This window comes from Alosa pseudoharengus, unplaced genomic scaffold (assembly GCF_046254945.1).
Source record: "Alosa pseudoharengus isolate Yale_2024_CS ecotype anadromous, Long Island Sound unplaced genomic scaffold, YU_APseudo_1.1 YU_APseudo_1.1_scf_9, whole genome shotgun sequence".
Taxonomy (NCBI): Eukaryota; Metazoa; Chordata; class Actinopteri; order Clupeiformes; family Clupeidae; genus Alosa; species Alosa pseudoharengus.
The window spans coordinates 21,900,493-21,925,531 of NW_027468881.1; the positions used below are offsets into that span (position 1 = coordinate 21,900,493).

Genomic DNA, 25,039 nt, shown 5'->3' on the forward strand with positions numbered 1-25,039 from the left:
CGCGGGCCATAGTTTGGGGACCACTGCATTAAATTGTAAAAAGCAGTATCCTTAATTCTTTTCCAAAGTTTTAATATTATGTAGATCGTTTTTCTTCACAAATATACTCAGTCACTTCTCTTCCTAGGCAACCCTTAACAAATGCTATGGGTCTGTTTTTAAACTTCTCGGGTTTTATTGTTGCATCGTACTCCATTCCTAAAGTCCTCGGTTCAGCCCCGATTTGGCCCTGCCCTACTCCAGGGCCATCTTGAGGCCGCCTGGAATATTGCCCCGGTCCAAAAGTCTGAGGCTTTACCCCAGACACCAGGGTTTTACCCCATAGTGGAAAAGGGCCGCTGGAATCTCTGTAAAACTTGCCTTGTCTTGCTCTCTCCCCAGAAGCTAGAGTTTACCCTATCAGACAGCTTGAGCCTCAATGAAGCACCTTCAAAGAGAACACTCTCGCCTGAGGAGCTGAACAAACACCTTGAAAAGCTGCTCCTGGAGGATGCGGCGGGCGATGAACAAATCTTTGACTGGGTAGAGGTATGACTGAACCTTCAGATGATTTCAGACCCTTGGGTAGGCTGAAAAGAAAGGCATTACACACAGTGATCCCACTTCATACAAACTCGAAGTGTCCATATTACAATAATGCAAGTCAGCAGTTGAATTATATAGTGTTCATCTCATGTAAACAGTTCTATTACACTAAACCTAATCCTAATTCCGAGCACATGCTCATGTATCCCTTTAAGCTGCATAGGACATTGCAATTCACATTTAATGAATTGGGTACATTACATATAATAACGCACATAATGTCGTAACACGGTTCACAAATGTTGGAGCTTCTGTGTAAATGTTTTTTGTCTAGTTATTTCTGAAATTATTTGTCTTATTCGTCTCCTCAGGCGAATCTGGATGAAGCTGAGATGAGCTCCCCTCCCTTCCTGAGAGCTTTAATGACTGCTGTGTGCAAAGCAGCAGTGAAATGTAAGTGTAACTCTCCTGACAACTAACCTGGACAAACACACATACACACACACTCACACACTCTTAATCACACACATACACTCAGTAGGGGTCTGCACGGATAGTGGAATAATCGGTTAACAGTTTGAGATATACTATTCAAACATTAATATCCCTGTTCACTTATTTTGAAACAAACAGAATCGGCATAGCATGACGGCGCATAACATACTGTAGCATAGCATAGAAGTCACGCTATCACGGTGTAAGTTCTGCTACCACCTCTCTGTTAATTAAATTAGAATCTTGCCATCTCCAGAAACAGTAGATCAGAGATATTTTCCCCATTTCTTTGTTTTGTTTATGTAATGTATTTGTGAATGTAGCCTACACAATGCAGAGAAATAAACAAGATATAAAAGGTAGACCACTGAATTCACAATCTAATGAAGGACTGTTATTGCTTGAGACTATGACACTATCCACCTTATGTCCTGGATAATACACCCTCAAAATAGCAGTGTTGGCAACATGAATAACCAAATTATATCTGAATAACACTGTTGGTTATTCAAATATTATAAATTATTTATATGCACACCCTTAACACCCACCCATACACTCAAATATGTGTGCCCATTCACACAGACACATATTAACACTTAGACTACACACAGCTGGTGTGATCCAAAGTAGCTGTCTTTGGGGGGAAAAGAGCAGGCATGGGGCAGTGGAATTTGCTCTGGACGCTTCAAAAATGAAACGTTGGAAACCCTGTTTTGTGTTAGTTTGGAAAGCAGTGAGCCCTCATTGCTCTGATGACTTGTTTTGTATGCACAGTAAACATCTCACACTCTCTCTCTCTCTCTCTCGCCCCCCCTTCTCTCTCTCTCTCTCTTTCACTCTTTCTCGCTCTGTCCATCTCTTGTGTACAGGGGACGCCTCCTCCTGTAGAGTGGACACAGCCATCATCCAGAAGAGGTTGCCTGTATTACTCAAGTACCTTAACTCAGACACAGAGCGCCAGTTGCAAGCACTTTATGCACTTCAAGCATTGATAGTTAAACTGGACCAGCCCCCAAGTAAGTAACACTTGATGTGTTCCAGAAATAGCTGTTTCAAAAACAAACAAAAATGGTTCTGAGAGACCCTAGTAACCCTGAGCCATTTCATAGATTTGATGGTGGGGAAGGGGGTACAAATGTCAGCATGTTATGAAGGTGTGTTATGTTTACAAATGTCAGCATGTTATTAAAGGTGCTCTAAGCGATGTAGGGTAACGTTACTTCTGTTGACTTTCAAACAAAACAGAGCTAGCTCGCTACTCCCTCCTGTGCAATTGAAACTCTCTGGTCGGTGATTGACTGGAACAGTTTATGTTTTTATGGTCCAGGCTCGACTAAGTTGTTTTTGTTGCCATTTTTGGAACCTGGGCCAAAGACAGAGACTGCGTTTTTTACAGTGTATTCGGGGCACAGGCAGCTAGCGGATGGTGAGGTGATGTTTGCTGTATGTGACAAAATGTTTTAGCCTAGAAAGTGGGTAACATCGCTTAGCGCACCTTTAAGGTGTGCTATAGCCTATGTTTACAAATGCAGTCATGTTATTTAGGTGTGCTATGTTTACAAATGTAATTATTAATGTTAGTAAGGAGTTGTTTATGGTTTCAGTGACCATTGCGTTAATTTTTATAATTTATAAATTTTATAGTATTGATGTTGTACCACAAACTCTGACCAAAGTCAAGCCCAGCACTTGGATACATTACTATGCCACATTAGACAGCAACAAAAGTGTGGAAACGACTGTCATAATGGCACTTAATGAGAGGTCATCTGAGAAGAATGGACAAAATTGGACCATGCTTAAAGGATTCATTTTGGACTGAAGCACACCATTTAAACAAGGAAGTGCCTCAGCAGCTGTAAAGCTCTTCCACATCAAACGACCACGTGCAACTCAAAGCAGTTTTTACCTGCAGGGTTTTTGAGGCCTAACACCACAGTCTGATATGCTCATTTCCCACTAAACTCGTACTAGTGTGAAGGGCCGCCTTCACCTGTTGAAAGTAGATTTTATCAATATATATAAGACTTTGTATTGCATTTTTTTATATCAGGATATACTTCTGAAATTTTGATTTGGTAAGTAAACCTATGGTGCTTCACCCCAACGTCTGGAGTTCCTGGTACTTGGCACTGTATTGCTGTGCAGCAAGGATCATGGTTTGAATTATGATTGTAACCAGAGCATTGCTCTGTTGACACTGCATGCAAGACACAGTGAGGTGTGTGTTTCATGGGCTGGTTATTTTGAAAAAGGCCTACTGTATCTTGGTAGGGCAAGGCTGTCACTGGGGCTCTGTATGATACTGGGGAATGTCCCGCACATGTAGTTATTCACACCGTACGTTTTCCAGCTCTGCTTTACCACATTTGACTAATCTCATCAATACCCAATACCTGAACACATCAGATTTAGCCAGTTTAAATGACTTTGTCCATGCGGTCACTGGAGCACAGTGAGATCATGTCATTGAGTATTTCAGGAGGACTCAAAGACCTTGTGTTACAGGGTGATAGTCAATCATTGGAATTTGCTGCTGTTTCATATATCTGCCATTTCCTTAAAGGAATCGTATGTAAGAAATGTATTTCTTGTTGAATACATCACGTGTTGCTATACATACAGCCTCTCCCTAAAGTGACTGAGGGTGGCTTTTGGCCTGGAGCTGATGTCATCAGACGGTGTCCAACCTTCTCGGGGTGTTTCGACCCTTAACCGCTACACCCTCCTGCTGGCGGGTCAGCAGTGGTGGCCAGGTCACTGCCCATCAACTCCAGGCCTCCAGCCCCCCTCCTCCCTCTTAAACCACACCCAGCATGAGGCTCTCTCTGCTGCCTCCCTGAATCCTGCGCACTGCTGTCTTCCTCTCCTTGCCAGATATGCCAAGTGCAGTGAGCACAGACCACGTTGACTGTGCTGGGAACCCTCTGCACCCGACCTCCACTGGAAACAGCCATGCTTGCCAGCCTTTGTCTTTGCAGTCCATGATGAGGTCCTGGTATTTTAGGCTCTTCCTCTCATGGGCCTCCTCACAGCCTTCCTCCCAAGGCACAGTCAGTTCCACCAGGATGATTTTCTTAGCTTGCTCTGACCAGATGACAACGTCAGGCCTCAAGGTGGTCTGGACGATGGGTGGGAGAGTGAGCTTCTTCCCCAGGTCGACTGACATCTCCCACCCCTGTGCCCCCTGGAGGATGTTGGTCCTGGCTCTTTTAACAGAGGATGGCTTTTCTCCTGCCCTGACGAATTGCATTGATGGTACTTGTGGCTTGGTCGGCTGTGGTCTTCTCCTGGCCTACTCGAAAATGTCAGCCATCACTCGGAGCACTTGGTCATGCCGCCACCTATATCTCCCCTGAGCCAGAGCGATTTGGCACCCTGCTAAAATGTGGGCCAGTGTCCCCCTCTTCCCACACAACTTGCAGAGCGGATCCTCCCTCAAGCCCCACCTGGCTAGGTTCGCTGGTGATGGGAGTGTGTCATACACAGACCTCAGGAGGAAGCTAACACGGAAAGGTTCCAGCCTCCAGAGCTCAGTCCATGTGACCCTCCTGTTTGGGAGGTCCCATCTGGTCCATGTTCCCTGGGTTGCCAGTTCCACAGCCTTAGCCTTCCGTGTCTCTTCCTCCTGGTGACGAACTTCCGCTTGTACCATCTCCCGCCTCTGCTGGACACTTGCCTTCCTCCACTGTGTGAAGTGAGATGTTCCCAGTCCTTGCCGACCCATGCAGACATTGCCAATGATATGTCTCAACTCCAGGGAGCTCTCAGCTTGTCTGACTGCAGTGTCTGCTGCCCACTTACGGCCTGTTCGTGTTGTGACCCCTGCGTTGCTTACTTGCTCGTCCTTTGAGTCTCTGAGCCTCATTGCCACCCTGCACTTAGCCACCTTGAACTCCACCACAGAGGAAAATGGAAGTTGGAGCTGTCCTGATCGGATGTAGAGCCCAACTGCAGTGAAGCTGGGAGGGATACCCAGCCACCGCCTCAGATGTTTGTTCACTTTCCTCTCCACTCCCTCCACTGCAGTCACTGGGATCTGATAGACTGTCAGCAGCCACATAAGCCTTGGTAGGAGCCCATGCTGGTATATCCAGGACTTGAACTTGCCGGGTAGGCCTGACTTGTCAATCCTCCTTAGCCACTCGTCCGCCTGATTTCAATTAATCATAAAATGGCCCTGATCTGTCACAAGACATTAAGAAATCATGTCAATTTCAAATACTTATATTACTGATAGCAGTAGTCCTGCCAGGATATTGTCATTTAAAAAGTGAAGTTGCAGCCCTCAACTGATGTTGATGTGTTTTGTCATGTCATGTTCTGTTTTGGCCTGACGCGCCACCCTCCACCTATCTACTAATCACGAAGTCAGTAGTGTTTCAGCATTCCGGGTTGGCAACCTCGAGTCAGTGGGGAGGGGATACAACGCTCTACAGTAATTTGAAAGTGATTGCAGTACTAGTTTTGGCCACAATCTTACATATGGTTCCTTTAAGACTCTGAGAGTAAAGAATCCAAGGGCAGGTCACATGGCATGATGGGTTGTGCATTAAGGGAAGACTCAGTCACTGAGGGTTTGCTGGTGTGTGCAAAGTGAATGAAAATGTATTTTCTTTCTCAGATGTAAATGGCGTAATGGTCACACGTGTCATTTTTTTGTGCTGTTATTAACTGTGTTTTTTTTAGCATCATCAACTCTTTCTGTGTTTTTCCTAGACTTGCTCCGGATGTTTTTCGACTGTTTGTATGACGAAGACGTAATCTCGGAGGATGCGTTCTACAAATGGGAGTCAAGCAAAGACCCGTCAGAGCAGCAGGGCAAGGGTGTGGCCCTCAAGTCCGTCACAGCCTTCTTCACCTGGCTGCGCGAGGCCGAGGAGGAGTCAGAGGACAATTGACGAAGGGCTGCAGGACAAAAAAAAAATAAAAAATAAAAAAAAACAATAGGAAGAGAAAATGGACATGTTTGCCAATTAGTGCTAAAAAGGACAATGGTCGCTGCAAAAAAAAAGATAACTGCATTATCTAAAACAAAACAAAACATAACAAAGCCACACATATGAATCGGCTGGAAGAGAAGAGGATGGTTGCGATGAATGGGGTGAGAGGTTTATGGTACGGTTTTCCACACCCACAGCGACGTGACCTAACTTTGCTGGAGCACTAAACAAAAAGAAGAAAAGAGGGAAAAAAACATGTATTATTTATAGAACTATTTCAGTTAAAAGTTTTTAATTTTCTTTCTTTTGTTACTTTTTAAGAAAAAGACTTTAATAATACGAAAAAAAACGTGCTACAAAAGAAAAAAAAAACATCAGTTCAGACTCTTTAATTTATTTTTTTTTAAGAACTGCAGATATGAAATGTATTTAACATTTGCAGGTGGTCAGAATGTGAAGGCTTTGGAGGATATAGAAATAATGAATTAAAATTATGTTAATAATATTAATGATTAATAATTATGGTAAAACCTGTTCTAAACAGCCTCCCTAATTTACCAGTTGTTCTGTTACAAACAAACAACGCGTCTGGGGCTGAAGACGTAAGGGTACTAAGGAGGATTCATGGTTTAGCACGTCAAAAAGTTTAAGGGTATCATGGGGATAGCCACACCAATTTCTTCTGCTTTAGCTTGCTCTATGACACATATAATCCGGCAAAGTGGCAGATCTATGCATTCAAGCCACTACCAAGAGGCCGTGAAGCAACAACAAAACATTTGAATGAATGGAAATAAAAGAGCAAGCATCTTGTACAAAAACACTAAGAGATGTTGCTGACCCTGAAGTGCTTGTAATTCTTCATACTGATAGAGCAAATCTAAAGCTTGTAAATAAATGAAAAAAAGAAATAAAAAAACAAAACCAACACTGTCTCGGTGGCCATTTTCCATGTCGGCATGATGATGTAACTTTTCCATTTTCAAATCTTCAGAAACTTTTTTTCTCTCACAAAAGTGTCCACAGCCACAATGAGCATGGCCCAGTCTCTGTATTGATATGGTCACTCTCAACACCACATATTAACAGTGATAGTCCCTGGCTCAAGTAATCTCCTTTGGTGGCAAAGGAAAATCATTGTGAAACGACACCGTATTTTTATGTAAACTGTTTATTTCTCATATACAAAATGAGACTGCAATTGATGACATTTTTTTGGTGCTGCAGGCAAACTATTTGTATGCGTGAGTCTTGATCAACATCAAACACAAGTACATACAACTGAACTATCAATGCCAACATAACACACCGACTCATTGGACTACTGAAACAAAAAACACTGATGAAACTGCTTTTGGAAAGCTAACCTGGTAATGCACTCCAGTCTGTGAGTTTCACTGTGTATCCCGGCAACAAGGAACAACAAACAGCACTATGTACATCTACTGGTCACAAGTCCAGCCCTCTACACTGAACGATTGTGATCATGAGGTGAGAGACCTTTAATATACCTTTATTATCCCTGCAGACTGATTGACCCATAAACCTGTGTGGAGTCTATGGAATCGGCTGGTGAATGTGATCTTAGGGTTGAGATAGAGAATCTTTGGGATGCATTCAGATAAATATTAGGCACATCATGAAAAAGAGTTATTCTCCTTTTAAAAACATTTGCCACAACCACTTCACTTTACAACAGTTTGCATCACTGGTTATGATGAACAAAGCCAATTACAAACTCTTGAACTAGCATTACAAATGGCATAAGCAATTAATGTTCAATCATTGTTGGGATTCTCTTTGAATGGGTCCCTTCATTTATACAAACATAATTGCAAACTGATACTACTGGTTGATTTAAAAGGGACACTTTTGGGGTGGTTGCAAAGCAAAACCACTCAAACAGCATATCCGGTATACTGAATAGGAAAACACATGTAGGTCATTTAAAAAAGAAATTCCCTTGTGTTTTCCACTGAGGTCAGGTTCACAGTTCCAGTTAAACTGAAATAACACCCATTCACATTTCAGATGTGTTTCTACGCAAAACTGCCTTGGCCCACCCTGTTGTCCCAACCAAAGTCATCAATGCAAAGGGCTAAACCACTTGTGCTGCCCAGAGTCCTCCAACATCAATGACCTCCATTTCCCACCAACTGACTTAAGTTCAAAATCACTTCAGGTCTAATCCCTTGAGGACAACAACAGTTCAATGCCGACCTGCGAAACAGTATCGATGTATTTAATCTGTGGCTTCATGTTGTAGTCTTCACCACACAAGAGCCCTTAAGGAGAGATGTTTGAACAGGTGATCAGTGCAGAAGCTTTGAATTCTTCCAGTCTCTTTCTGAGCATTTGTGTCATCTGAGGTGTTCCAAGGAGAGAACCATCAAAGGTGTAGAGGGGAAGCGAGAGGCGCTAGGAGTCTTTGAGCATGCTGATGCGGGCAAAGATTTTCAGTGCGGGCCCCAGCTTTATGTTCATGGTGCTCATGAGGTGGTCCTCCTTCAGCAGCAGCAAGGCCTGGCCGTCGATCTCCTGCGAGCGGAACTCGTCGGCTATCTCCTGGCAACCTGAGGGGACAGAGGTGAGAAACAGGAACTTGTGTAAAAATGCATTTGTCTTGGTATAGACTAGAGGAGTAAAAAACGGTGCCAATAGCACTATGTTAAATCTTCACAACTACTAATGACACTAAAATCTGCACTACTACTACTACCAACGGTGCCGCCACTTTCTGTTTAACATGGCTCTAGTGCCATGAATCAACCCAGTCCACTTCCTCTATAAGTGCATCAGATAATGGCTTCTACTCACAGTTAGGGCGAGGATTAGGCTTATCAATGAGTAACAACATGTATAGGATGATAAGCACGTTCTACTAAAGCCCTATACTCAAAACGTCCTAAAAACTCACTTCATTAATGAAGAACACTGGAAAACTGCCTAAAGCTTTATTAAAAAGGGTACTCTCCCAACAGGCTCGAGTAAATATTCTCACTCAATCTTCACTCTGCTGCACGTTTGGTGTGGCTGATGAAAAATACCAATATGAGCACCACACCCACCTGGCAAAGAGCAGATGAACTCGTAAACGTCCTCCACATTCCACTTGGCAGGGTCACTGGGCAGGAAGGGCTGGTTGAGCAGGGGTAGCTCGTGCTCGTGCCTCTCCCCGTGCTCCGCCGAGCCCCGGTCATTAGCGGGAGGCCTCTGCGCCCCTGAGCTGGTGGCAGATAGAGGCGAGGGGGGCTCCTCGTAACTGGACATGTCCGAGCACTGGCTGGACTCCCCTTGGCTGCCTCGGCCCAGGTGTGGGGACGAGCGAGCGCCGGCCATGTGATCCTGGCTGTTGGAGGTGGCCTGTCGACAGGAGAGAATCTCAACATATGTACCATATACATATGCTACAGTGCTAACCACATATATAGAATCCTTTCTATATCTACAGTATGATGCTAACTGTAAAATCAGAATCAGAACTGTGTTTTAGTGGCCAAGTCTGTTACACAAGGATTATACAATTGTTGATTGTCTAGCAGTATAGACAAAAGTATACGTAATATACAATACAAAGCCAGTATAGACAGTGCACAATATACAGACAATGTGAAAATATACACAATGCACAATACAGTAGTATAGATAGACAACATAGAAAGTGTACGATATATAAACAACGCGCATAGTGGACTACATGAGCAATGCATGGTCTACATCAGGGGTCTCCAACCTTTTTTCCAACCTTTGTATTCACATAGATGATCTCCACCCAAAACAGATTTGTATGCTTTTTAAAGGTTTCTTTCAACTCATTTACCTTTTCTGTAGATTTTGATTTCATAGGAATTTTAACATGTTTCCCAAATGATAGGGTTATCAGATTCATGAACATCTTCCTCAAACAATTTGGAGATTTTTTTAGAAACAGGTAGGGAGCTACTGGTAGCTCGCAAGCTAAGTGTTGGAGACCCCTGGTCTACATATTCAGTTGTGTAGTTGCACTGATGTGCCAAGAATAGATGCATTACAATAACCATCATATCCACACTTCTATTAGATCCCTAGGATTGCTCCGTCAGGTGACTGAATGCGAGTACTAATAAGAAGGGGATTGAGCTCACCAGTTTCTTGGCGTCTGATGTTGTGCTGGAGGATCTTTGCTTTTTTAGCTTCTCCATTGTAGTGTGGCGATTAGGGAACAGGCCCATTCGCTTGGTACACCCAACATTATACCTAGAGCACATGCAAGCACACAAGGATAAGACACATGAATCAGTTACCCCATAAAAGTGCACAGAAGGTAGATATCTATGTTGTTACAGGCCCCAAAATGCATTCAGCCCAAAGACTGAAGCCAGAAAAAAAAAGTATTTACCTCTTAGCACAAACAGTTGAGCAAAACCTCTTTGACCGCTTGAAGTTGTAAGCAAAGTCTACTTTGCCACACAGCTCACAGGAAAGTGTTGGCTCGTCCTCCTGATTTTTTAGCTCTGAAAAAAAAAAAACATTCAGATGAGCCCTTAATCAGTGCAGAAAGCTTGCCTCAGACAAAGACATTCCAGAGTCAATAAGACTAGAATAAAACCTGATCTTCAGCCAATAAAGGTGTCAATCATAATCACACCCGTGAGCGTATTCTCATTGGCGTCACTATTTTCTTTAGCTGTGTCACCTTTGCATTCTATTCTCTCCATTATGCAGTCATGTGCAAATCTCTGCAACAATAAAACTAAATGGAAGCCCTGTACCTTGTTGTGAAAGATCCTCCATTTCAGAATCAGCCGTATTCACTGAATTTTCATGCGCCGCTTTCTCAGAGTCCGAATGTGTCTGTTGCTGTTGTTTCTGTTTCTTTAGGTTCTCGATCAACAGGGATGGTCTATCCACCTGAGTATATTTAGAGCACATAAGTTGCAACACCCAAACCACTTACAACACTGTGCTTAAATTGTGATATATGCTTTCAGGTGGACTACACAAGCTCAATAAACGACATCATGTCAAAGGGGTACAGTGAAGATATCTCTTATGGGAAGTATAGTGAAGACACATTGGGTCTACATGTCCACTAGAGGGAAGTATGTATCCTTTTAACTTGGAGACGCCAAGGTGATTGAGCAGACAACTATGATTTGTTCAGCTTGTCTAACAGCTGATTGAATTCATTGGCTTGACTGTGGTTTAACTGAGGTTAATTTCTGACATCTAACTCCCTTGAGATTTCAGTTCGCGGACGTAAATGGGATGGTAGCTGCTATGGACTCACTGGGAATGGCTCTGCTCCCTCCTGGATAACGAATCCTTCAATGACGTGCGTAAGGATCTGGGGCTTCACAATAGCCTGGGGTGGTTTACTCTCGCCATTTTGAGGAGTACTGCCGGTCACAGTGGGCGCATTGTTCCCATTGCCCGAGGTCATGGCTGGAGGTGAGCACACACCTGGTTTCGCATTCACTCTCCCCTCTGCGACACCCGCGCCTGAGGACAAGACAGTAGCATCCATCAACTTAGCAAAGGCAGTTCACATTTGCCTTCATATTGCAATACAACTTTATCGCTGATGTGAATAATGATATGGCCATAGAAGGAAATGTAAGTTAATTAATTAATTAAAACAAGCAGGTTCAGCTTCCCCATAGGTCTCGACTGTCACTCAACCATTGGGCGTCTCGGTTTACGGTCCAAGATATGAAATTCATGCAGCCATCCATACGGCAAATAACTAAAAGGAACGATGCTTACTTTTGTAGATGGTATCAACATGGCTCTCCTTAGGTTGGTTTAGATCGCATTAGGTTCACATTAATTATGGCCTCCGTAATCAAACAACGTAACGTTTGTGCAAACATTGCATTCATGTGTGTGAATTCGCGGCACGACATGAAACGTTAGAGATCTGTGATCTTATGACGAATTAATTAGCATTGTAGGCTAATGAATGCAGTCGTCGGAGACTAGTTAATTAAAGCTTTTACGCGCGGCTTCATTATGTAAACAGTACCCAAAAGTTATATTTGGGTACGCGCGCGCGAGTCCACCATATGTTCAAACAGTTATGCTACAGCGACATTTGGCAGAAGAAAAAACCCGCCACATGAAGTCCCAACCCAAAGGCTCACGTACAGGGGTCCTGACAATAGTCAACAGCCTCCACAAGCACACGCCTTTGTTCCGTTCCGCGACTCAGCCAGTGGATCCTTCCACTACTATTCCAAGCACCCGTTCAAAGAGGAGGAAAGTGGACAAAGAGTTCCATTTTCTGCGTATTCCACGGCGTTGCACACGGGTTCCATAAATAGATACTGAGCAAGACAGGCAAATCTCGCCCAAACTTTTTTGTTTTGTTTGTACAAACCGACTCTCCCGCATGAGCAGCAGGGGCACATTCTCTAATCCCCTTTGTATGAGGGAACTGAATAGGAAACAGAGGAGGGTTGTGATTGGCTGAGTCAACTTGGAATTCTATCCAATGATGCCTTGTATTTACTAAGAAATTCGTCTGTGATTGGCTGAGAAAGCGTGATGGCGCTCTAACAAATATATGGAGGGAGAGCGAGCATGGTAAATTCTTGAATTCACCACATGTCGTTTTGAAGGGAAAAACAAATCGAGACTCCAATTTTTGCCACTCTGATGGTTACCATTACAAAGAAATGTAATCAATTATTTGTATTGTACAAAAAGATGCATGGAGTAGTCTATTGCAATGGAACAAAATGGTTATGTTTGGAATTGTATTGAATTGAAGAGACTCAAATGAACATCTGCTAGATAATGTGTAGGCCTATTGCCACTAACTGCATCCATTATGAAGACCTTTGACTACTGGTAAAATTAACTGTTTGACATGTTCCATATTGGTTATTTATTTCCCATCAATTGGTACACTTGGTTTGGCACATGGTTTCTGGAACACCCCATCATCATTAACAGAATGTGTTAATGTTAAAGTCAAAAATAACAGGTTAAAAACAGATAATGAAAATTGATGGCAGATAAATACCTTCACCTTGGTAAACTTCCGATATTTACATGTAGGCCTTAGCAGCCCATTTATCTCTGACCAATGATTGAGACATGCTGTTACTCAAAAGTACTGTATCTGTGCTAGCACACATTTGCACAACAGCTGAAACTGGCCCAGACTTCACAGATGCTCTTACCATCAGCTAGCTGGAAGGAGCCGTCAGATAATCATCTGATGCGTCTGACAGTGGAAATAGAGGTTGAGACAGGTCCTCTGATAAACGCTATTGGCTTTCCCATTGTCAGAGGAAGCCAGAATAACAGAGTGGCTGATGGAAACTCAATCTTTCATGAGGACAGAAGAGTCCATTTAAAGACTTCAAGTCAGCAGGTGTGCGCTGCAAGGCAACAGCATCACACAGCAGTTCACTTTTCTGGCAGGTGCAACATGACAGTAACCGTTAGCAACTGTTAGAATATATATTGAGAAGCACTGGGTGAACACATATTATAAGTACATGATTTGACTATTACAAGTCACATATTCCTGAATTTTGAATACTACAGCTGACTTCACAAAACTGTATTGAAAATAACTAATTGAATACAAGTTATTGGTTTACTTCAGATGAGTCATGTGTAAACCTCTTTGCTTCAAGTACCAATATGAAAAACTACAACCTTCGTGGAGATCTAATAGACTGTTATAAAAAACACTGCCCTTTGGGTACACACTCATGCCACACTCTCAAAACACGCTCTGGCATGTAGTAATAGAGATCCAAGCACTGTAGCACAAAGCCTGATCTTTACAGACACACATAAAGAGCTTTTAAACACTGTCTTTGTTTGTTTTTCTAAACCATTTCATTGTTTATACATTGTTTGTATTTTCTGCCATTCAGTGCCTTGACAGCCATTTGAAAAACACCCAATGATTTATGACTACCACCACCACCATCACCACACAGAGGCCTAGTCTGTTCTGTGTGGTTGATGCCAAAAACAGGAGAGGATTTCATTTTTGGTGTCAACTACACAGTGCAGACCAGGCCCTTTGGTCTCCTCATATGTTACAGATTATCATTCATAATTATGAGTCTGATTGGATGGGCCCTGATCACACCTGCCTGGCAAGCGGACTGTGTCCACCTTTATTCCGTCCGTCCCAGTGGGGATTACACAGCGCAGCCCCCTCTCCCCTAATTATGGCGAAAGCTGTCACTTTCCCCCCCGAGTGCCGGCCCCGGACAATAGACACTGGGGCGTAACAGATTTAGCCTTCCGCTTGAGGGGAGCAAGAGAGCGCGGCCATCCAGTCCTTTTGTGTTGGGGTTTGGCAGGCCTACAGATGGCAGTGACGTTGTCGCCTCTCTCTCTCCCTCTCTCTCTTTGTCTCTATCTGTCTCTCTTTCTCTGTCTCTCTCTTTCTCTGTCCCTGATTCTCTCTCTCTCTATCTGTCTCTCTGTCTCTCTCATTCTCTGTCCCTGATTCTTTCTCTCTCTCTCTCTCTCTCTCTTTCTCTCTCTGTGTCTCTGTTTTTCACACTCTCTGTCTCTCGACTCTGGTTCGGTCAAATCAAAGCCTGGTAGTCATTATTAGGTCTTTTCATCGCCCAGGCCTGAGCTCATGGCTTGGACTAAGCGTGCTTCATCAGTGCATGGTTAAGGAAATCAGTGTCAGCGTCCACACAGAAAATTAGGATGAGAACAGAACATTTCTTGTGGGCATAAGTTGTATGTGTTTACTTTTCTGATGCATGCCATCAGTATGCGGCACAGTTGGATTTTTTTTTAAGCCGTGCTTCATGACATGCATGAATTTTTCCCATGACCTGAGACTTGGCTACTCATATTCTTTACTAATCTCTCCTAATTGGCCATGCAGATCTTGCATGCTGTGATTCAGCACAAATGCACACAGTGGGCATCTAAAGTATTACAGGAGACACTCAGGCTATCTCTCAAACCGCCTACTTGCACACTTCAAATACTTACCGTAGTTTAAGTACATAGTGCAGATATTGGGACAATAACAACCATCGAAAAGTGGGCACAACACAAGTAAGTGCTCAGTGCACACTAGCAGTGTGCTGACGGAAGTATGCAGTTTGAGACACAGCCTCAGATCAGATGATCAGGGATTCAGCTAAAAATGAAATTCTGAGTTTACCCCATTTCAGTGGAAGACAGTACAATTTGAAGTTGATTGCATCTGAGGCTAACCCAAGTTTTCAAAATGCATTTAGATATTAAAGAGAATTATAAGCAGGAATCAGTGTTCAAGGATGTATAGAGTATTTCAAACATTGCTTGGTATGTTGGGGTTCTGCATTATGTTTTGCATCAGTTTCTGTGTGTGTGTTGGTGAGCAAATCTTGTCCCCAGATGGCATGAACTGAAGATAATGGATTATGTAGAAGAGGGGTATCCCTCAAGGAATATCTTCCTAGGAATATATGTCACTGACTAGTATAGCCATATCCATGTCGTTGTCCTAAGTACAATGTAGTTCTAAGCTTTTGAAAAATCTTATGGCCTCTGTATATCATAGACTTTGATTGAATTTATTAGACGATTAGAAGGAGCAAATAGCCACTACATTGTAGCATATTTGGTATTTACATCTTATGCCTATGTAATGCATATGGTCCTCTGCATAATAGGATCTGAATGGGTTGTGTGAGGGTTACCTTCAGTGATTCTGCCTAGCAAACTTGATTCTGCATTGGGCTCCTCCAGTGCTGGGACAGACATCACTAGCTGGTTATTGGACGCAGGGCACGGCACCTCAGCCATGGGCTGTGCACAGTTCTGTTGCCCCACACCATCCTGAACTGGGGCACCACCCTGAGCAAAGGGGCAATGGCAGAGCCAAACCGGACAAACCAAAGATCAACCAAAGTCCTAAAACAACAAGCAAGCAAGGCAAAGACCAAACAGAAGATCTCTCCTTGAGAGAAAACAGGTGGTAAAACAATGCGAATGAGACTTACATTGGTCACTCCTGGCTGGACCTGAGGATTGGCAGCTGCCAGCTGCATGGGCTTTGCATTGGCCGGTGAAGGGGGGCTCAAAGCTGGAGGGTGACCATTGTGAGGGAGCACCTGGGCAGTTACGGTGGAGTGGAAGATGATGGGCTGTGGGTTTGGCACTGCTGGCTTGGGCAGAATCGCTATGGTGCACTGGCTCTGGTTGTGGTTATGGTTCTGATTCTGCAAAGGAGCAGGCATGGCCGGCTGGATTGCCATGGCATGCACTGTATGGGCCTGAGTCTGCAAGCTGGATTGGATGGGGGTGGCTTGGGAAAGCTGGGCTTGGGACCTCTGAGGCAGCTGGGACTGCTGCTGCTGCTGCTGTTGCTGTAGATGCTGTTGCTGCTGCTGTTGCTGTAGATGTTGTGGTTGCTGCTGCTGCTGTTGCTGCTGCTGCTGGATTACAAACTGCTGTTGTTGCTGCTTGAGCAACTGGTGTGTCTGAATCTGTGTGTATGCTGCAACAGAAGTGAAGAAGAGGATTGTCTATCATGTTATGTTATATATGTGTTATATATGTGTCATGTTATACATCAAATCAAATCAAATGGCCCCAGCCGGGGCACCTGGCAGAGAGGATTCAAAGCCAGGATACAATCTTGTTTGACTTTATTTATTCTCTCTATTCACTCTTTGTAAAATAGAAAGAAAAATATTTGTTATTGTTATTCAAAATGCATGTGACCTTTTACGAATTTGAATTTGTTCCTCGAGCGTGCTGTGGAGAAGCAGTCGTGAGGTCGGGTTTACTGCTGGTGGAAGGAGTATTTGCTAAATAAACATCACACAGCCAGAGGCCAGAGGCATTAACAGAGAGTAGGACAGAGAAAAACAAACAACCAGGAAAAAAAGATCCCTTTGAGTTGTAAAAGCAGGGCTATTCAGAAGCCTAGCGCCCTTCTCCAAGAGGAGAACAACCATGACAGCCATTACTCAACAGTTTTGTTTTCACAGTTGTTTGTGTAAGTCAGAGACAGAACCTGCTAGCAGCGCTTGTTGACGGGGAGGATGTTGAGGCGAGAGCTAAATTATACCACAGACAGTCGTGTTGAGACTAGTGAAATAGTGTGCTGTGCATGAACACTCACATATACACACACAAACATTCTCAAACATTCTCTTTCTCTCTCACTCTCTCTCACTCTAAACCCTCTTTCACACTAACACACTTTCTCTCTGAATGCTTTTCTCTCTCACAAACACACATGCAAACACCACACATACACATACACACACACACACACACACACACACACACACACACACACACACACACACACACACCCTGACTCACTTACTGCCACTAAAAGGGATCATTGGCAATTCAGATAAAAATCAAAGGGAAACAAGCCATTCCCTAAATGTCTACATCTGATAGGAGAAATTAGCCCTCTGCTTTGTCCACATGAAACATATCACCATGGCCCCCTGCATAAGCCTGAGTCTCCTTTACCCATAATGCCCCCCAATCCATCAGTTGCAGTTGGGAAACTGACACCGTGCTTTCTTTGGGTTAATGGGTTTACTCAGCTGCACCCTACCCCATACAGCACAGCAAAGTACAGCGTTGGCTCCCAGGCCCTCTGCAGCATAGCTCAGCACGTAAAAGCAGAATGAGTTCCCTACGAGAGGAGAGGAGAGGGGAGGGGATGGGAGGTAAGGGGGGGAGAGGAGAGAGGAAAGGAGAGGAGAGGAGAGGAGAGGAGAGGGGAGGGGATGGGAGGTAAGGGGGGGAGAGGAGAGGGGAGGAGAGGAGAGAAGAGAGAGGGGGAGAGGAGAGGCCTGCCATGTTCACACCCGTGTCTCTGCACCTCCCTGACCTGATATGGGCGAGACGTCCTTTTGTTGTGGGTTACTTATGCACGTGGCATACCAGTCCCCCTCCTGGTCTTTCTAAACCCCCAGAGGCACTTAAACTATATAAAATAGGCATGTTGAAGTTCACATGCCACTGTGGTTTTGAGTTTCTCTGCTCCCTGCTCTTACAGTGGAAAGTTTTTTTTTCTTCTTCCCCTCTTTTCCGTCAGTGTAAGTTATCAGGAAACAAACCTCACCCCCCCCCCCCCCCACACACACACACACACACATACACACACCCCCAGTGCCTGCTCAGGCGGCTAAAAAGGTTTATGACAGATTGATCGTGGTGGTATGTAAAGAATGGACAAATGTAGAAGCTGGTTTAAGTGCACAAAATTCAGCATTCTCCACGGTACATAGCTCCTGACCTTAGTGACAAGGGGCTCCAGTAAATCTAAAACGTGACTTAATGGCCAGCAAACACCAACACAGCTAGCTCCGGGAACTTGATCCATTTCCTCTCTCAAACTCTTGGATATACATATTAATCCGAGCCAAAAACAGCCAACTTACAGTGTACTCTGACACTTCCAGGGGTGCTCAGTCAGTGTAGCCTCATATAGAGCTCCAATAATTCCACACACCCTTTGAGAGGCAGAAAAGTTGAGAGGAATCAGAGTGTGAAGCTGAGCCACTGCCGCAGCACGTTTGGTGGGTCGGTATGGAGAGCAGTGGGAGAACGAACGAGAACTGCAATCTGGCTTGAGTTCCACCCACACATGAATGATTAATTCCAGCCTAGCACTCAGGGGGTCTAGGCAGGTTAGAAATGCCCTCTCACACACACAACGGTGAGAGGTACTTTGAGCCTCTTCATCTACTCTGGTGACTCACTCTCTCTACTATCTACTTACATGCTCTGGATATCTCATGTATAGGTTGGATATTTTCACTGCTGGTTATTATTATTATGGAACTGCATGAATAATGTTTCTTTCAAGGCTTGGTGAACCCAGGCGAACCTGTTAGCAATTTTTTATTAGTCTGGAAAGGATCCCATAGACGCCCCATTTTGGAATCCCCAAAAACCCAGGAGACAGATATGAATGTGTATTTTCTTTGGAATTGAGTAAACTACCTCATTTGAAACCTTTGTTTGGTAAGAGTTTAATGCACCAACTTAAGTTTAATTTCAATGTTGGTCATGCCCCCGAAGGTCGTAAAACAGGAAGTTCGGAAACGGGCTTGGAGGCGATCCTTTCCAGTAGGACCTGCAGGTTCGTCTGGATTCACCCAGGCTAATTTCTTTCCTCTGTGATAATATGACATTGTGACATAGTTTGGTAGATAGACCTTTCCCGCAGTTGAAACACACATGACTCCTATTCATCACATATGTGTAAGTGGCGTTTCAGCACCCGTTTGGAAGGGTTCCATGGGAATGCCCTGAGAGTGAATCGACTGCATTCAGCCTAGGGGCCCAATCCATAGCACTTATGAGGATCGGTATGCGCAGGCACACTTAAACTGAATCAGCGTGGAGAGAGAGTCACACACACACACACACAAATTGGCAGGATGGAGGTGATACACACCCACACACTCTCTCTCTCTTTCACTCACACACACACACACACACATAAACATTTGCTTCTAGCTGCATGTTCTCAAATATATGAGGCAGATTCCTGATTACAAGGCAACATGTTGAACCCAAACTGAAACAAATTGTGCATTGCAGTTGAGAGCTATTGATTTAAGAGGCATGCCTGTAGGAGGGGGAGAGCTTCCTGCTGCCCCATATACAAACTACAACCTCTAGCCCAAAGCCCTAACATGCATGCGCACACACACACACACACACACACACACACACACACACACACACACACACACACTTCAATCGCATGCATAAACAATCACACAGACACCCTTTACGCATATGCATACATGGACATTCACACATATGCATTCTCTCTAACACACACACTTATGCATACAAACACATGCAAGCACATACATACTTCACTCACACAAACACACAAACACACACACACGTCCCTTCAGCTCATTATAGTCCCCTCAGATCTACACTGACCCCCCCATGTAAGAGCCCCCTGGTCAAAGGTTCCAACAGAAGCCCAGTGCCGCGTCTGCAGGGGTCACCCCGGGAGAGGGCCTGTTCTCACTTAGGAGCCCCCTCTCAGCTGCCCGCGGGCCTGTGATGGTCCGGTACAGCAGCCGCCATGCCGCTGCTGGCTTTGGGCTTTTCATGTCTAATGAGATCCTCATGAAGGGGAAAATCAGTTCATGACGAGGGAGGGAGGGGGAACGACAAGGTCTCTCTTTTTTGATTTTAGACAGAGCCGCTGCTGCTATTTGTTTGTGTTTTTCCAAGGGCAAACTTTCCACCGTTAACAAGTCAGACGAAAAGCCAATAGGAAACTTTTGGCTTTTGGCGATCATTGATCTCTGATGCTGATTGATAACCTGTATTGTGCCAATGAAGAATGAACCCTCTATTCATGGTGTATTCAGTCAGCTTGTTTCACATTATATTACTAAAGGTATTATACTACACATCATACTACAGACTTTGCTGAACTCCTTAAAATGAACTGCGAAAGTACAATTAAAAAGACAATGAAATATTTGCTATGAAGAGAAATTACTGTAACTCTTGATGTATGCATTTCCTGACATTGGCCACGGAGCCTTTTGCTGTTTCCTATAGGACTAGTTCAAAGCGTGGTAAAGACTGGCTGACCAGATGTTCTTGTCAGATAGACTGATTATGTGTTACAGAAACAGGAACATTTCACTGTGCAACAATTTCCTGTAGACATTAACAGGTCCAGCTTGATAACAGGCATGCTGCACTATGTTCAGGAAATACAAGGTGAAACCCTGCAAGTGCTGATAATGTATTGATTCTCATATGGTGACAATCAACATGTTATGTTTCCTTCCTCTCCATTCTGCTCTGGGTCAGTAGTAGTCTAGCAGTTATTTGGTGAGTAAGGGGGCTTTTAGGACTCATTTTCAAGTAATGCACATGGATTGGATCACCAGTGGAATACAGTAACATACTGTGATATACAGTATGGCAAGCCATTCGGTTCTTGACAAATGCTTACAATTATATCTGAGAGGGGCTGAGATTGGAATTTGACTTGATGCAGATCATGTGCCTAAAAAAGCTTTGAAACCCAGTTTGATTGTTCACAGCATGGCAGTCCACGAATAGACATGACATGTGGACCCCATGCAGTAGGCCTATTTGTTGTTATAATGAAACCAAGTATGCGCTCATGCACAATAAGGTTTATATGACATGAGACAAACATCCCATGTTACTGTTTTTAGAGTGCTTCTGTAGCTATGAACAGGGTATGTTGACCGCTCAGTTTTCTTGGGAAAAGCTTTTTTCACACGTGGAAAAAGAACCAGGCCATCTTAACACTATTATAAGAATGTTTTTCCAACCACATAGTATTGGTGTGGGAGGGTCCTGTGGGCAGCCATATCAGACATTGCAATGGTGTTAAGTGACACCCCAGCCTCCCCTAAAAGAGAAAGAGTATTTCACAGCGCAGACTAGCCAGCGTATTCTACGATCCTCTGCAGGCTAGCAGTGTGCAAGGTATCACATTCAATCACAATGAATAGGCTAAAATGAAGTAATCCATTACACTGTACATCATAGCAGTATTTTAGCCATCAGTAACCTATGCTGTGAGCAAGCTAGCAGTATGTTAGTCATTATGTTCCGCTATCCTGAGCAGGTTAGCAGTATGTTAGTCATTATGTTCCGCTATCCTTAGCAGGTTAGCAGTATGTTAGCCATTATGTTTTGCTATCCTGAGCAGGTTAGCAGTATGTTAGCCATCACATACTACCACCCTGAGACGGTGTGGGTCCCAACTACGGTGTCACTTGGTGCGCCCCAGAGGTTTGCTACCATGGCAACATCTAGGCCTCGCTTAAGTGCTCAGGACCAGCTGTTGCCATCACTCTAAAACTTGTTTTCGCCCCCCTCTCGCTCTAATGCATAGCTAACGGAAAAGGAAAAAAAAAAACATCACCATGACAGACAACCTTATGCTGTGGTGACCCCACACATGGCTTTCGCAGACAGATCATGTCTCACTTTCTCCACCTCATTGCCACAGCCAAACCAGCCTGGCTGGACGAGTATGTTGTGAGTTGTTGGAACCCACAGAAATGTCCTCAGGCTAAATGTTCCATAGCCTACCTATAGAAAACCATTTACATACATTGTTCTACTATTGGATTTTCTACAAATGCAGGAGCCTGTTTTTTTCAGTTTAATGTGGTATAGCTGACCAATCAGTTATTAGTTGATCTATTACCCCACATTTCACCCTTTAATAGCCTACTGTTAATGACATCTAGTGTAACTGGATACATAGCCTACCTGTGGTAAAGAGAGGATGGCTGGTGACGGCAGTGACGTTTCTGCTGATGGCCACCATGCGGGCTGTTAGCTCGTTAGCACCGTCCATCTTGCCCCCTCCATTGGGGAGGGCACAGGAGACCTCGGGGCCTTCCCCCTTCAGTGGAACAGCCTGGCCCTGGCCGGGACTCCTGAACTGAGCTGCATCCTGGGTGCCCAGGGAAAAGAGAGGGGCTGCAAGGGCCTGTTTGAGGCCCAGGGCCTGGAGCGCTGCCTGGGAAGGGGAGGGGGAGACCTCCCCCTGCTGGCTGCAGAGAGCCAGGTTCGGCACCTGGAAGGAAATAGTTGGCACACACAGAGAGAGAGAGAGAGACAGAGAGAGAGGGATGGAAGATGCATTGAGTCATTGGGCAGAATTTAGACTGGTAATCAGCTGGCTGTTCGGAAGGCGAGAACGCCAGAGGCTGCCAGTGTGTATTGAATGCTATTATGTGCTGAGGGCTGTTATAGTATAGTGTGTGTGTGTGTCTGTTTGTATGTCTAGTAAGAGTACCTGTGTGCTGGCAGGCTGCTGGTTACCTGTGTTTTTGTGTGTGTGTCTATCAGGGTTGTGCAAAATTCCAGAATTGAATTGAAACTGGCTCTTAAATTCCAATGCAATTCTTGAATTTCACTTGCATTTCCATTGAGGTAGCAAACAGGAAGCAGAATTGCAATTCGAATTTTGCACAACCCTAGTGTCTTTGTGTGTGTGTGTGTGTGTGTGTGTGTGTGTGTGTGTGTGTGTGTGTGTGTGTGTCTAGTAGCACCTGTGTGCTGGCAGGCTGCTAGTTGGTTGTGTGTGTGTGTGTGTGTGTGTGTGTGTGTGTGTGTGTGTGTGTGTGTGTGTGTGTCTAATAAGAGTACCTGTGTGCTGGCAGGCTGCTGGTTGGTCGTGTGTGTGGGCACCTCTGTCTGGACTGCGGTGACTGTGGCGGTTGGAGTGAATATGAGCTGAGGGGACAAAGGAACAGCGCGGCCTAGGCTCCTAGCTACTTGCACAAGGTTACTTTGCTGAGCCTGAAAAGCACACCAAACACGTTCACTTTTTGGCTAGGAGCTCCACAAATGCGTGCCAGGCTGCCAGCTCATCCAGTTATTCTGGTGATTCGATTAATGGTGAAAAGAGAAAATGGATAATAATCAAGGACATTCTAAGAGTGAAGTAGAAATTCAATAATTCTAAAGAAATTAAAGGCACCCATTATTTTAATGCGTTATCTGATGTGCAATGCACTGATAGTCCCCCCCCCCTCCAAAAAAAAGAGTTTCCCCCCTACAAATAGGCTCTTTTCCTGAACGCTCTGTGACGATCACTACAGCAGATGTGCCAGAGGAAGCAAATCTATATACGCTGTCCCAGGTCTCATTTGTTTTCTAAATGAGCCGCAGTGGTCCCCGAAATAAACGCTCCGGCCACAAGAAAGAGCGGCCGCACAGTCGGAAAATGTGACATTCGGACAGCTGAGGGGAAGGGGAGCACGTCCAGATTTCCACAGTAAAAACTGCTTATTGCTGTTTCTACAGTCTGCGTGGCGAGAAATTATTCTATTCTAGTCGCTGGGACATAGGATATACAACCAGCCCAGCATTAGGAAGAGAGCGGTGTGGTTTGGGCTTGAAAGGGGAGATTCACGACAAACCCACTGACGCATTCAAGTGAAATATGTCCAGGGTCTTTACTGACGTTCCTAAATATTCACTAATGGCACGCATGGACTGCCCGCTTCCTCAGGAACCCCCAAAAATGCACACAAGTAAAATACCACATGCTTCTCAGAACTGTATCCTTTTACCTATTCTGAAAAAAACATCAGTCGGCCAAAGTGGGAGTCGAATTGTGAACAAAATGTGATTCATACGGGGCACCCTTGCGGGTGACACTTCCTTCAAATAAGGGCCCCAGCTCCACACAATGATTTGTATTTATTTTAAGAGATTGGAGAGGATGCTTGGAGTCTATGAAGGAAATGCTGTTGGGTGACCCTCAACCCATTTTTTTTTCAGTCTCCACGGTCACTTTTGTGTGCTTATCTTTTTCCTTGAGAGAAACTAAAACAAACCGGCAGGCCACTGATAGATGTACAAAGGAAATCTGTCATGTTTTTTGTTTCGCTTACATTACATTTTCATGTTATCTAGCTGACGTTTTTATCCAAATGACTACAAATGAAGTGGTGACCACACAAAAAAGGGAAACCATCAAGGAACAGTGCGACAAGGACATGATGTTAGTGCGGCAATAAGTACTACTTGCATTGTCTAACCCTAGAAGGGGGATTTCTCCATCAGTCACTCTCACTGTTCTTACCATCTGTGCGCGCAGGTACATCTGGGCCTGGCTGGCGGTGAGGGTGGAGGCTGAGGTGTTACCTAGCAACACGGCCTGCTGGGTGATGCTGCCCGGGGTGGAGCTCACGCTCTGGGCTCGGCTGATGAGCTGGGCGGCAGCGGCCGGAGAGGTGGCCAGGTTGATCTGAGAGGAGAGAGCGAAGAGAGAGAGAGAGAGAGAATAGAGAGAGAGAGAGAGCAGGGAAGGAGAGTGGAGGGAATGAGTGTGTATTAAAGTCCAAAATTCATAAACCTGGATAGAAGAGTCCATATTATCATCATGTCTGTGGTGGTATTTGTGATGTCATGTCCTAAGAAATGAAGCAATATTTGAAACATTTTTCCACACCATAGGGAAGCAATATGTGTGCTTGTTGGACAAAAAACATAATTATGATGTTTCTGTTGGCTAACAATATCAGAAATGAGTTATTATTTTCATTTTGAGTCATCAAGCTATTATCTGCACTTTTTTAATTTAA

The 25,039-nt window shown here is 44.4% G+C and overlaps 2 protein-coding genes across 17 annotated transcripts in view; one reads left to right on the plus strand and one right to left on the minus strand.

The window, feature by feature from the left end:
• Positions 1-6,292, plus strand: part of eif4g3b (eukaryotic translation initiation factor 4 gamma, 3b) — a 47,244-nt gene extending 40,952 nt beyond the window's left edge. For all 9 annotated transcript variants that reach the window (XM_076275912.1, XM_076275913.1, XM_076275919.1 and 6 more), the window contains 4 exons: positions 382-528; positions 897-978; positions 1,893-2,039; positions 5,743-6,292. In XM_076275912.1, the coding sequence (XP_076132027.1) occupies positions 382-528; positions 897-978; positions 1,893-2,039; positions 5,743-5,924 (558 nt within the window). In that variant the 3' untranslated portion in view covers positions 5,925-6,292. The remainder of the gene's footprint in view (positions 1-381; positions 529-896; positions 979-1,892; positions 2,040-5,742) is intronic.
• An 829-nt stretch (positions 6,293-7,121) lies between these two features.
• phc2a (polyhomeotic homolog 2a (Drosophila)) overlaps positions 7,122-25,039 on the minus strand; it is a 43,672-nt gene continuing 25,754 nt past the window's right edge. For 4 of the 8 annotated variants that reach the window (XM_076275922.1, XM_076275923.1, XM_076275924.1 and 1 more), the window contains 11 exons: positions 24,538-24,702; positions 23,094-23,246; positions 22,209-22,518; positions 15,932-16,428; positions 15,629-15,785; positions 11,236-11,447; positions 10,718-10,856; positions 10,345-10,459; positions 10,091-10,202; positions 9,035-9,329; positions 7,122-8,539 (listed from right to left, as the gene is read on the minus strand). In XM_076275922.1, coding sequence (XP_076132037.1) covers positions 8,385-8,539; positions 9,035-9,329; positions 10,091-10,202; positions 10,345-10,459; positions 10,718-10,856; positions 11,236-11,447; positions 15,629-15,785; positions 15,932-16,428; positions 22,209-22,518; positions 23,094-23,246; positions 24,538-24,702 — 2,310 coding nt within the window. In that variant the 3' untranslated portion in view covers positions 7,122-8,384. Of the gene's footprint in view, positions 8,540-9,034; positions 9,330-10,090; positions 10,203-10,344; positions 10,460-10,717; positions 10,857-11,235; positions 11,448-12,092; positions 13,095-13,132; positions 13,240-15,628; positions 15,786-15,931; positions 16,429-22,208; positions 22,519-23,093; positions 23,247-24,537; positions 24,703-25,039 lie in introns of those variants that run through there. The other 4 variants (XM_076275925.1, XM_076275926.1, XM_076275928.1 and 1 more) reach the window with 4 other exon arrangements.